General features: G+C 39.6%; 1 protein-coding gene across 1 annotated transcript; it reads right to left on the reverse strand.

The window, feature by feature from the left end:
* Positions 1–516: 516 nt before the first annotated feature.
* DBR1 (debranching RNA lariats 1) lies at positions 517–14,378 on the reverse strand. The gene is made up of 8 exons (XM_054483094.2): positions 14,026–14,378; positions 12,924–13,048; positions 11,057–11,137; positions 9,553–9,638; positions 6,533–6,757; positions 3,225–3,305; positions 2,806–2,951; positions 517–2,040 (listed from the first exon to the last, which is right to left on the reverse strand). The coding sequence occupies exons 1-8, from the start codon at positions 14,220–14,222 to the stop codon at positions 1,338–1,340; spliced, it is 1,644 nt and encodes a 547-aa protein (XP_054339069.1). The 5' UTR covers positions 14,223–14,378; the 3' UTR covers positions 517–1,337.
* Between the last annotated feature and the right edge of the window lie 262 nt (positions 14,379–14,640).

The following is a 14,640-nucleotide window of genomic DNA, read 5'->3' on the forward strand; positions in this document are numbered from 1 at the left end:
TGATCCTTGCGAGTAATTAAAACTATGGGGTGAACTATGCCAAAAATGACCTACATAGTTACTATAGTTACAGGAAAATTAAAGCTAAAGTTAAAACACAATATGCTGGCCAGGCGCAGTGGCTCACACCTGTAATCCCAGCACTTTGGGAGGCCGAGGCGGGCGGATCATGAGGTCAGGAGATTGAGACCATCCTGGCTAACACGGTGAAACCCCGTCTCTACTAAACAAAATACAAAAAATTAGCCGGGCGTGGTTGCGGGAGCCTGTAGTCCCAGCTATTCAGGAGGCTGAGGCAGGAGAATGGTGTGAACCCAGGAGGCGGAGCTTGTAGTGAGCCGAGATCGCCCCACTGCACTCCTGCACAACAGAGTGAGATTGCATCTCAAAAAAAATAATAATAAAAAAAAACACAATATGTAAAAGTCAGCAGGGTTATACTAATCTCAGCAAATGTAAGATTGTATGTTTACCAATGTTTAGTATTCAAAGTAGTTTATTTCCTGAAATCTTATATACCATCTTCAATTTCAATTTTTATTTGACAGATATTAAAAGCTGATCAGGAAAAATATTTATAATAAATGAAAAGAAAGCATACATTATAATATATACAATGACTTGATTTTATAAAACAAAATATAATATAGCCATATTGTATACATCAAAATGTTTACAGTGATAACAAGTCCTTGGAGGCAGAAATCCTTGTCTTACTCATCTTTATGGTCCCATATTACAGCAGAGTGCTTGGCACAAAGTAGATGTTAAATAAGTGTTTATTGTAAAAATGGAAGTGAATAATGTATGTCTTCAAAAGTAAATATATGAAACTTTAATATGTTTGCATTTGAAACATACAAAAGCCTAAAGATAAAGTCAATATCTAACTAAAATTCTCTAGTGTATCTTCATTATTATAAAGTTAAGTCTTTAGTCAAAAATTCAGCTCTAAAAATACAGTCTCAAAAAATCACATATCTACATATAATACTAAGACAAGTAAATTGTCGGCCAGGCACAGTGGCTCACACCTGTAATCCCAGCACTTTGGAAGGCCAAGACAGGTGGATCGCCTGAGGTCAGGAGTTCGAGATCAGCCTGGCCAACATGGTGAAACCCTGTTACTACTAAAAATGCAAAAATTAGCCAGGTGTGGTGGCGGGCACCTGTAGTCCCACCTACTTGGGAGGCTGAGGCAGGAGAATTGCTTGAACCCGGGAGGTGGAGGTTGCAGTGAGCCGAGATCACGCCATTGCACTCCAGTCTAGGTGACAAGAGTGAAACTCCCTCTCAAAAAAACAAAACAAACACAAAAACAAAACAAGTAAATCATCTTAAGGTGCATCATCATCATCATCATCATCATCCACTGCAGCATAAATGGCTTGATTCCTCCTCTTAATTTTCTTTCTTTGTTCAGGTTCGTGTTCATCACTCAGCCTCTTCAATGGCACCTTGGTTAAGTCCTCTCCATTCCCTGACTCCACAGTCCCACCAGGTTTCCCCTCTCTGTCAATTGTGGAATCCACCGTATCATCAGAAGATACAATCATAGAGCCTGGCAAGATCCTGACATCAGAGAAACTTGCAGAAAACTCAGAAGCTTGATCAGAAGGTTCTACCGATGGTGTATTCATGCCACTATGTGCACTCACAATACTATCTTCATCTTCTTCTTCTTCATCTAACATTATTTCATCTGGATTAATAGAAGACAGAGCAGATGTGTCTGTATTATATTCACTCCGGTCTTCTCCAGAGTCATTACTCTCCACGTCACCCTGTTCTTCATATTCACCACACACATGATGTTCTTCCTTGGACTTCTGAAGCCTAACATTGATGTCTGTGATGCCAAGTTGGGCACAGAATTCAGTAGTCTGAGGATTGATCCTATGAACCAGCTGCATTTGTGTCTGTGGCTTGCTAGGATCATAACAAGCAGCTGTTACACTAAAGTTACATGGAACCTTGAGATCATGATTCAATTTTTCCAATACTTCTTTCATACCTTCTTCTGTTGCACTATAATCCCACCTACAAAAGTACAAAACAATAGCTTTTTACATTTTATCAGCTCTAAATAATAAATGATGAAATCTAATTGTAGACTTCAGGTGCAAGGATAAAAAATAAGCCATCTATCAAAATTCCATTTTTAAAGTTAGAGTTAATTTAGCAAAGGACCATTTAGAAATAAAAATAATTCTTAGAAAAAGCCATCTTTAACTCATACTCCAAAACAATTTTAATGTGTGGACTATATCTTCACCATATCATGGTTTTATGTACACTTATTCACTTATAAATTTATTTGAGGTAATGCTCAATAGTCCATTTTCCTGTCTCTTTTAGATGGAAAACCTGCAAACTTTGAATTGTTCTGACACTCATTCAACAATAATTCCCTTGATTAAAAACAAAGGTGGAGGCCAGATACAGCAGCTCACGCCTGTAATCCCAGTACTTGGGAGGCCGAGGGAGGTGGATAGCTTGAGCTCAGGAGTTCAAGACCAACCTGGGCAACATGGGAAAGCCCCATCTCTACCAAAAATACCAAAAAATTAGCTGGGCGTGGTGGTGCATGCCTGTGGTCCCAGCTACTCTGGGGGCAGGGGTGGAAGGATCCCTTTAGCCCAGGAGGCGGAGGATGCAGTGAGCCAAGATCCAAGATCACACCACTGCAGTCCAGTTTGGATAACAGAGCTAGACCCCGTTTCAAAACAAAACAAAACAAAGGTGGGAGACACAAAAATTATGCATGCAATGGAAAAAGCAGGTCCTAAATAAAGTCTGACTTACCTTGCATGCAGGCCATTATTTTCTGGCATATTCCACAGGCGCCCAGTCACATTAATAAGATCATCCGTAGCCCTGAGAATAGTGAGCCATTCAATATCATATTCCAAGTAATCAGGAGCACTGGGGTCATGTTCTATCTCTAATATCTACAGGATGAAATCAACGTTAAGAAATACATATATATTTTTAACAGTCTAAGAACTTTAATTTAATAAAATAAAAAGGAATTTAAATTTAATTTCAATTATTTAATTTTAAATCAATCCATTTAATTTTAAATTAATAAGGAAGATTCTCCCAAAGAATTCTCAGAATACATAAATTACAAAGAGCACAAAAAAATTCCGAAAGGAAAATTATATTTTTTTAAGTCTCTGGAAGAGTACAACTATATTATAAAGCCACTTCACTCTTCTTACCTGAAGAAAATCTCTATGTGGTAAGCATTTGTCCAAGGCTAAAAATTTGGTTGCTCTGGCTGTCTGTCCTTTATCCTTTGCCTGGACAATATGAATCATGATTTAAGAAAGAATGTTAAAACCATCACAGGTAATTCTTCATACACAGAATAGGAAAATAATCTTTACTACACATACCCCTAAGTTGTGTGTCAAAGGAATGACTGCTACTTTTCCAAAATTAAGTTAATTCTATACCCACTTGTGCGATAATAGAGAAGGCATTTAACTTCTCAGAGCTTCAATCTCCATACAGAATTCAAGGCAAAAAGTAATGATGATGATGATGTTAACTCAAAGCATTGAACACACATAAATCAAAGCATATAACCCAAGGATTAAAGATAAACAAAAGAGCTTAAAAGTAAACTGACAGAACTAAAACTGTACAATTTTTAGGAGAACCCACAGGAGAAAATCTTTGTAACTCTGGGTTAGGCAAAGATTTCTTAGCTACAACACCAAAAATAGATGTGATATATCCATAGAATTAACTATTACTCAGCAGTAAAAACGAATGCAATATTTATACATGGTACAACATGAGTGAATCTCAAAATCAAGCAAATGAAAGAAATCAGTTGCCAAAGACTATATATTTTATGATTCCATTTAAATGAATGTTCAGGAAAGGCAAATCTATAGAAACACAAAGCAAGTCAGTGCTCCCCTGGGGCTGAGGGCAGGAACAAGGACTGCCTTCAAGCAAGTACAAAGGATCTTTGGGGGTGATGGACAAGTTCTAAAACTAGATGATGTGATATTAGCACAACTCTGGAAATTTACTAAAAGTCACTGAATTGTTCACTTAAAATGTGTTTTTTTTCTTTTCTTTGTTCTGAGACAGAGTCTTACTCTTGTCGCCCAGGTTGGAGTGCAGTGGCACGATCTTGACTCACTGCAACCTCTGCCTCCCGGGCTCAAGTGATTCTCATGTCTCAGCCTCCCGAATAGCTGGGATTACAAGCATGTGCCAACATGCCCAGCTAATTTTTGTATTTTTAGTAGAGATGGAGTTTCGCCATGTTGGCCAGACTGGCCTCGAACTCCTGGCCTCAAGTGATCCACCCGGCTTGGCCTCCCAAAGTGCTGGGATTACAGGCATGAGCCACCATGCCAAAACATATTAATTTTATGGTATGTAAATTATACTCCAATAAAGTTTTTTTTTTCAAAAGTGAATTGACAGAAACATGGGGGGAATCACAAACATGTAGGTCATTTTGGAAATGTTAAAAAACCTTTCCCCAGCATCTCTAGTTAAAACCTGAACTCCAGAGCATGGCCTCTAGAAGGCAGTTGTGATCTTGTTCCAGCTTCATCATGGAGGAAAAAACACAAGGAAGCAAACTATGGTATCTCCTGCTGAGGACCAAGCATCAGTTCAGTTCTGGTGAGGTACAAGCTGAGTATGCCTTATCTAAAATGCTTGGGACCACAAGTGTTTTAAATTTCAGATTTTTTCAGATTTTGGAATATTTGCAGAATACATATGGTTTAATATCCTTAATCCAAAAATCTGAAAATTGTGTGTCATGTCAAAAATTTCAGATTCTAGAGCATTTCAGATTTCAGGTTAGAGATGCTCAATCTGTACTAAGAAAAATGGACGGCACGGCCAGGTGCCGTGGCTCATGCCTGTAATCCCAGCACTTTGGGAGGCCGAGGCGGGTGGATCATGAGGTCAGGAGATCGAGACCATCTTGGCTAACACAGTGAAACCCTGTCTCTACTAAAAATAGAAAAAATTAGCCGGGTGTGGTGGCAGGCGCCTGTAGTCCCAGCCACTCTGGACACTGAGGCAGGAGAATGGTGTGAACCTGGGAGGTGGAGCTTGCAGTGAGTGGAGATCGCGCCACTGCACTACAGCCTGGGCAACAGAGCAAGAGTCTGTCTCAAAAAAAAAGAAAAACAAAAAGAAAAAAAAGAAAAATGGAAGGCATGGAGATTATAGGCAGATATTGGCAGCAAATCAGTCCAAGGAAGAGTGATCTCTGGTGTTGGTAAAGGGGATAAACTAGAAAGTGACAGTCAGAGGAAGTTGAGGAGCCAATTACAAAGAGGTCAAACATATTATTAATGCAGAGATACAATGAAAAGAGTAACCTCTCCTTCTCCCAGTGAAACTGGGAAGTGAGAAGAATAAATCCACAACAGAAAGGGCCTATAGGTATATTTTCAGACAAAACCTTCCAAACTGTGTTTGAGGAACATTTTTAAAGTATACCTCTAACACAGAAAAGTGTTTGGTTAAGTAAGTTTGGGAAGCGTTACATTCTACTCTTGAGAAAGGCAATGCCCATTAGTGCAATAAAGACTCTCAGAAATTCTCTACATGTCTCCAAGAAGAAATCTGTAACTCTGTTAACCCAGTATTTTCTAAACAGTTTTCCTATGGAATACTTTATGGGAAAGTCAGAGTTCAGCCAGAATCGGAGGTGAAAGGAAGAAATGTATACTTCCATAGAAGTTTCATTTTAAGTATATATTTATTTTCTACCTTCCATCAAGTACATCATCCATGCAGTTAAGCAAAGAAAACTGAGGGTCATCCTGGACTTCTTTCCTCCCCCAGTCACCAAATCGCAATGATTCTCCTTCTAAAATCTCTAGAATCTGCTTCATTCTCTGTATTCTCTCTTTGCCTTAGGTTAAAACCTTTTTTTTTGCTTAAATAGCCTGCTCTGCCTCCCATTTTACATTACTCCAATCCATATACAACAATGCTGTCAAACTAATCGTTCTAAAATGAAAATCTGATTTCATCACTCCCCAAATTTCCCCATCATCTCTGGTTAAAATCTTAACTCCAGAGCATGGCCCCTAGAAGGCAGTTATGATCTTGTTCCAGCTTCATCAGTCCCTATGCTTTAGTCCCACAGGAACTACCTACAAGTCCCCAAACACCCCATGCTCTCAGACCTCGAGCCTCTGCACATGCCAGTCCCTCTAAATAAAATACCCTTACAGTGTGTTTCTTCCTGGCACTTCAAGACTCAGTTCAGCTATTGCCTTTTGAAAACCTTCTCTATCTTCATCTCCCACGTTCCCATCCCACCACAGTCTGGCTTAGGGGCTCCCACTGCCTACGTTTTCTCTCAAACTTATTATACTGTTTTGTAATTGCTTGTCTTTCCCAGAATCATATATTGAGCTACTCACAAGAGGTAAGTTATCTTTTACTTCTTTCTCTAACTTTACAACTGTGTCTGGTCCATAGATGTTCAATAGTGTGTGTTAAATGAAAGAATAAACATTTTGTTTTCTACCTGATGCTGCATCAAGGCGGCAAACTTCACATGAAGGTGGGCAGAAAACCAATAAGTAGGTTTGAGATGCTCTAAAAGCTCGGAGGCAGCTGGACTTCCTAATGTGTTATTTTCCACTTCTTGTCGGAAAAAAGATTTAGTCTTAAGAAGTTGCTTCTTATTTCCATAATGATATATACTTCTTGGCCAATCATGAGACAAGAATATATCTATAGGCTGCTTCAGCTTTCAAAAGAGAAAAAGAGAAAGAAAAAACTCTTAAAACAGATTAACAAAAACAATCCCCTCCCTTCTCTCTACCACCATACAACCATTCACCCACTGAGATCTCTAGAATTTGGTATAATTCATTCTAAGGACACTTTAAGAGAGTGATAAAAATACTAGGCTACTCATTCATCTAGGCAAAGAGAAGCTGCATTTTCTCTGCTCATAAATCATTCTTATTTTCAGTGGCAAGGCAAGGCAATGGAGACAGACTCTGATTGGACTGCCAATCATCTAAGATCTTTAGCACTTAGCTTCTAAAATACACGATAACCATAGTTCTTTTCCTCTTTGGTAAAGAAATTACTATTTTGGGCCGGGCGCGGTGGCTCACGCCTGTAATCCCAGCACTTTGGGAGGCCGAGGCAGGTGGATCACCTGAGGTCAGGAGTTCAAAACAAGCCTGACCAACATGGTAAAACCCCATCTCTACTAAAAATACAAAAATTTAGCTGGACGTAGTGGCATCTGTCTGTAATCCCAGCTACTAGGGAGACTGAGGCAGGAGAATCGCTTGAACCCGGGAGGTGGAGGTGGCAATAAGCCGATATCATGCCATTGCACTCCAGCCTGGGCCACAAGAGTGAAACTCCATCCCAAAAAGAAAAAAAAGAAAAAAGAAATTACTATTTTGAAGATCCAGAGACACTAGATTTCATGAGACCTCTAACATGACTGATTCAGTAAACCCAAAGATTTACCAGGAAAAAAAAAATTCTAATAGACTCACATAGTATACACTAAAAAACTCTGTTTACTACATAAATTAGTATTTCATTAAACAACTAAAGGAAACAAAATATACACCAGACTTTACTTATCCCCAGAACCTTCAAGTAATCTGAAACGAATACTCGGAAAACGAAATTAAAACAACTTAAATACCGGCTGGGCACAGTGGCTCATGCCTGTAATCCCAGCACTTTAGGAGGCTGAGGGGGGTGGATCACCTGAAGGTCAGGAGTTCGAGACCAGCCTGGCCAACATGGTGAAACCCTATATTTACTTAAAATACAAAAAATTAGCCAGGCGTGGTGGTGGGCGCCTGTCATCTCAGCTACTCAGGAGGCTGAGGCAGAAGAATAGCTTGAACCCAGTAGGCAGAGGTTGCAGTGAGCCAAGATTGCACTGTTGCACTCCAGCATGGGCAACAAGAATGAAACTTTGTCTCAAAAAAAAAAAAAAAAAACTTAAATAACTGCTCAAGACAATACAAAATATTAGATATTAGATAGATATGACTAACCACTGAATAACTGGTATGGCCAACAGCTGCAACAAAAATTCGAACTAGGGTAATGACTCTAAACTAGAAAAGTCATGGTTGGCTGGGCATGGTGGCTCATGCCTGTAATCCCAGCACTTTCAGAGGCCAAGGCAGAAGGATTGCTTGAGTTCAGGAGTTTGAGACCAGCCTGGGCAACATGGCGAAACTGTCTCTAAAAAAATATGAAAAAAATTAGCTGGGCGAGGTGATGCGTGCCTATAGTCCAAGCTACTCGGGAGGCTGAAGTGAGAGGATCACCCAAGCCTGGCAGATTAAGGCTGCAGTGAGCCAAGCCATGATCATACTACTGCACTCCAGCCTAGGTGACAGAGTGAGACCTTGTCTCAAAAAAAAAAAGAAGAAAAGTCAGGGTTGGGAAATGGCATCTAAGTTGGGTCTTAAAGGACTGGTAGGATTTAGATAGGTGAAAGAGAAAATCTATTCAAAGGAACTGTATGCACAGGGCATAAAAGAAACACTTGCAAGCATCGTTAGACTCCTGCAGAGGCTCTAGAGACAGTGTGATGGGCATGAGTGCAGTCAGGTAGGCTCTACCACTAAACTTTGGGAAGTCCTGGGCAGGTTACTTACCTGTCTGAGCCTTGGCTTCTCATCCTTAAAGGGATGAAGTTAAGAGTAAGATCTATCTCACAGGGTTTGAGTGGAGATTATATGAAATACCAAGTGTGAAGTCTGCTTAGCCCAGTGTCAGCCATGTAATGGGTTCTCAAACGAAAACCTAGTTTCACCTACTCTGCAATTAAGCAGTGTTTCTGTACCACCTTCACAATTTTCCCATTTCCTCTATCATCTTTACTATTACTTATTTTCTATTTAATACCATTACTTAATTACTATTACATAAAATGTTTATTTCAATATTTTCTTTAAAATATCACTTTAATATTTTATTTTAAATATCATTTTAATAGGTATTCTTTAGCCTTACCCTAAGTTATATTTGAAATCATGAATTAAATCTTTCATTCTTACTAAAATAAATTCATAATTATTGACTAAAAAAAATTTTGCCGGGCACGGTGGCTCACACCTATAATCCCAGCACTTTGGGAGGCCAAGGTAGGCGGATCACCTGAGGTCAGGAATTTGAGACCAGCCTGGCGAACATGGTGAAACCCCATCCCTACTACAAACACAAAAAATTAGGCAGGTGTGGTGGCAGGCGCCCACAGTTCCAGCTACTCAGAAGGTCAAGGCACAAGACTTGTTTGAACCCAGGAGGCGGAGGTTGCAGTGAGCCGAGATCGTGCCACTGCACTTCAGCCTGGGTGACAGAGTGAGACTCTGTCTCAAAAAAAGAAAAAAAAAATGTTCATCTGTGAACCTCCTAAAAACTCAAGATCCACGTTTTAAAAATACAGAATTGCTCTTCTGGAAAGTAGTATACCAATATGACCAAAATACATTTTGGCACAGAATTACTTTAAAATTTTTTCAAGTCTGCTGTAATGCGCTTTTTACGTACCTGTTTCAATTTATAGACTTCAATATTTCTCACATGATATATACTCCTGATTGTAGATGAATTATAAGGGGGGCACTCAAAATGACCTTAGATTGAAGAAGAAAAATAAGCTATATTTAATTTCCTTAAATACTGCAAATACAAAGACATATACACAGGTCTTCAAAATACCTGTACGTGTACACCTTCAATATATATGATTTAGGGAAATTTTTTAAAAAGATGGTGGACTGCAGTCTCCTTCCTGTGCAGGCTCAACTAAGGGTATATCTGCTTTCTAAGATCCCACACATGGTTGCTGGCACACTTCAGTTACTTTCTAACTGTTGACTAGAGACTAGTTCCTTATGCTCCCAATATTAATAAAATAACAAATTATTGTTTTAAGCCGAAAAAGAAATATGTGTATTATATGCATAAATGATATCCCTGAGATAAAATAGAAAAACCTGATAAACATCTTCCCAAGAGTGGTTCCAATTTGTACTCACACCTGCCACAGAGAAGACAGCCTATTTTGTACCTCCATTCCAACAGTTTAGAATAAGAAAGAGCCAAGTGGCAGGGAACAGACTTGTAACAGTTACATTCAGGATGTAAGTTTTAGCTGTCAACTTAATTCATGAAATTTGTGAAATCGATGTGAATCCAAGCTATTCCTTTAACTTTGAAATCAAGATATAATTCATTCAGACACAATGAAACGAATATGCAGTTGTGATATACTTATATAATAGAATATTATTCACAAATGAACAGATTAGATTACATGTATCAACACAGACTTCAAAACATGTTAAACGAAGAAGCAGTTTGAGAAAGATAAAAGCAATACAATATATTTATATGAAGCTTAAAACAAGTACATTGTTTAAAGTTCTTACACATGTGGTAATGATGTAAAATAATCAAGTAAATTATAATCACCAAATTCAACACAGTGACTGCCTGGCAAAGAGAGGGACGGAAGAAAAGAAGGGAATGGGATTGAGGACAGATAAACAATGAACTTTAATTGTATCTATACTGTTTTATTTCTTAAAAATAAAAATAAAAAATAGCAAAATACAGGCCGGGCATGGTGGTTCATGCCTGTAATCCCAGCACTTTGGGAGGCCGAGGTGGGTGGATCACTTGAGGTCAGGAATTCGAGACTAGCCTGACCAACATGGTGAAACCCCATCTCTACTAAAAATACAAAAAAATTAGCCAGGCATGGTGGCAGGCGCCTGTAATCCCAGCTACTCAGGAGGCTGAGGCAGGAGAATGGCTTGAACCCGGGAGGTGGAGGTTGTAGTGAGCTGAGATCGCGCCACTGCACTCCATCATGGACACCAAGAACGAAACTCTGTCTCAAAAAAAAAAAAAAAAAGCAAAATACTAAGACTTGATAAAACTAGATCGAGGATACAAAGATATATGAAAGAGTCAAAGTATATATTATGCTTAAGTTACTCTGGGGCATGGAAGTTCTAAAGTTTAAAAATAATTCTCAAAACAATACCTTTTCGATAGTCATGAGATTTAAAGATACCAGAGATTCCACCGATCCTTACACCTCGGTATTTTACCACACCAGCCAAACCTAAACAGTACAGTTAAATAAAATTACTGTAGGCAAAAGGAATCTCTTTACACCGACTGAATAAACCATTCCATTTAGATGGAATTCCACACAGTTCTAAAATTATTTGAAAATTAAGCACCATGATGAGGTTACGCTTTTTACATAATAATATGCCAACAGTGTATTAGGGATATATTATAACAGTATATAAAGGCAAGGTCTGGAATTAGATGAACCAAAACACTAAGTAGATTCTGGAAGGGACAAATGAGGTAGGGTGCTGAAAGTGAAACAGACATAATTTGGTACCTAACTGAATACACGGGTGAGGTAGTGGGAGGTGGAAAATGTCCTATGATGGATTTACATGTATAAACCTGAAAATCAACAGGTATAAGGTATAAAGAACCTACAGCTTCTAGTTTCATTTCTGATTGATCATCTTCTGATGATTTCATTTTTTCACAATATTGTAATATAGGATGAATACATCAAAAGATGATCAATAAGTAGCAAAGTAGGGAAACTAAATTTCTGAAATATGATCTCATCATTGGTAAAATCTATAAACCGTTCTAGAAAGAATATACATTTAAATAAAGGGATGAAGCTGGGTGCGGTGGCTCATCCCTGTAATCCCACCACTTTGGAGGCCCAGGTGGGCGGATCACTTTGAGCTCATGAGTTTGAGACCAGCCTGGACAACAGGGCCAAACTCAGTCTCCACAAAAAAATACAAAAAAACAAAAAAATTAGCCGGGCGTGGTGGTACACGCTTGTAGTCACAGCTACTTAGGAGGCTGTGGTGGGAGGATGGCTTGAGCCTGGAAGGCGAAGGTTGCAATGAGCTGAGATCGGGCCACTGCACTCCAGCCTGGGCAACAGAACCAGACCTGGTCTCGAAAAATAAAGGGATGAAAAAGCTATATAGTTTATAGGGGCTGATATTGAGACAATCTAATCAAATCTGAAAATCTAAAAGCAGATTATAGGAAATGCAAAGGATAAAAGGAATCCAATCAGCTAAATCCTGAATGCAGGAAATGCTGCAGGACAAATTTCCTGTTTTCTTCAGCAAGTAAATGGCATGAAAAAGCGAGACAGGGAGACTATTACAGTCTAATAGACTTCAGGGTCATGACAACCAAATGAAATGGGCTGGCCTTGTCTGGGTCCTATTTAAACCAATTGTAAAGCAGACATCTTTACCTTAAGCAAGGAAATCTGACCACGAACATGGCAATAGATAATGATTACTTCAGTTAAGTATAATAAGAGTACTGTAGTATTTTTAAAGATCCTTATCACTTAAAAACATGTACTGAAATATGTATAAGTGAAATAATCTAACGGTTGGACTTGCTTTAAATACTCTAGTCATCTCTTCCCACAAAAAAAAAAAAACCCACGAGGTTGCAATATAATAGTCGTTGAAGCTGGTTAACAGGTACTGAGATTCATCATACTAGTCTACTTTTGTGTATGCTTAAGAATTTCTATTAATAAAAGTTTAAGGTCTTTTTTTAATTCAATAAAAATTGTAAGAAAAAATGAAGGGACTACAAATAGTGTGTGAGGTCTTTGCAATTATATTAGCTAGTGCTTAAAACACTAGATGAAGTGCATATTTTCATGATCAACCATTTAATAATTAACTATCTTAATTAAATTTTCATGATTAAGTATTTAAATTAATGACATTCTCCAAACACCATACATGTCAAGACACAGCCCAACTAACGCAAATCCTGATAAGCTCTTCCATCCCAGGAAAAAAAAATTATCCACAAACACAATCACATACCTAAATAATAAATGTTTGGTGCCACCCAGCCACCATAGGGTAACTCTTGCAAATGATTTGAGGCTTCATGGTTTCCCCCAATGAAGAGCGTGAGAACTGGGGCCTTTTTCTCTCCAGAGTAATACCTAGAACATAAGAGCAAAGTCAGTTACCACAATTAGGCATAGCAGAAAAGCAAATAAGTTCCGAAAAAAAAAAAAAAAAGAAACTGAGTTCATCATAAAAAGTTAAAAAGCACTTTCAAAAGGAATTGCCTGGGGCTGGGCGCGGTGGCTCACTTCTGTAATCCCAGCACTTTGGATGGCCGACACAGGTGGATACCCTGAGGTCAGGAGTTCGAGACCAACCTGGCCAACGTGGTGAAACCCCGTCTCTACTAAAAATGCAAAAATTAGCTGGGTGTAATCCCAGCTACTCGGGAGGCTGAGGTGGGAGAATCGCTTGAACCCAGGAGATGGAGGTTGCAGTGAGTCAATATCGCGGTACTGCACTCCAGCCTGGGCAACAAAGCGAAACTGTGTCTCAATAATAAAAAAAAAAAAATGGAATTGCCCAGTATCCATCCTTGCCCTTAGGAATGAAGAGATTCCACCTTGAGCCTCAAGTCAGTGCCCGTTGAATTAAGTCAAGAACTGTTTCGAGTTCATTGCCATAACCTCATCTTCTAGAACCGCAACAAGCACATAGCAGGCGCCCAGTAAAAACTCCAAGATCATTAAATGAACTAATTCCAGAGTCCTATCAAGTACAAGGTAGCTATCTAAACCTGTCAGCTTCTTCCTCCAGGTTATCCCCTCCCAGGCTTCGATCCCCTGTGAAATGGATAAGATGTGTATGGAAAGAAGGAAAGTGACATTTCCTAAGCGCCTAATGAGATAGGGTGCTAGTGAAACAGACATAATTTGGTACCTAACTGAATACAGTACCTAACTGAATACATTTCCCGCCTCCCACTACCTCACCCCTGTATTCAGTTAGGCACCAATTAGAGACACAGAGCGAACAAAGACAGGATCTAAGGGAAACAGGCAGCCAGTGGCAGAGGGAAATCGAACCCAGTGCCACCCCACACCGCCAAGTCCGGGCCCGGCCGCGTCCTCACCTGTAGAAGGTTTGCATGTGACGATACTTGGGCGGCACGGCCATGCAGCGTAGATCCACCTCGTTGCGCACCGCCTGGAAGTCGCCGCAGCACAGCAAGAGGTCGACAGGCCCCGGGCCGCGCCGCTCCGCCAGCGCCAGCGTCTCATAGATCTTATCCAGCTCGCCGTGGCAGCAGCCAGCCACAGCCACTCGCATTCTGCCGGCCTGAGGAGGTAAGCGCTGCCTGCAACGCCCTACACCACAACCAGCCCAGGACCGACTGATCGCTCAGCTCCCGCCAACTTTAATAAGTAGAGCCACCGCCTGGGTGTAGACTCCTGCAAAATAATTCACTTCCGGTTTCCAGATCTCGCGAGAGAGGGACCGGGAAGGTCAAACCTAACTCTGGGATCCCAGGGAACTTATTTTCTTTTTTCTTTTTTTAAATTATTGTTTTATGCAGTCAATATTTTTTTGTATATACATCCACAAATGTACTCTTTCCATCCTTACTCTTTTCTTCCTGAATTTCCATTTTTCTCTTTGGGATCATTTTTCTTGTCTGAAGAGCTCAGTTTAGTTTTCCTGTTTGTTTAGTGTAAGCCGACGACAGATCAATTTTTTTCTAGATATT

This window comes from Pongo pygmaeus, chromosome 2 (assembly GCF_028885625.2).
Source record: "Pongo pygmaeus isolate AG05252 chromosome 2, NHGRI_mPonPyg2-v2.0_pri, whole genome shotgun sequence".
NCBI classification, from domain to species: Eukaryota; Metazoa; Chordata; class Mammalia; order Primates; family Hominidae; genus Pongo; species Pongo pygmaeus.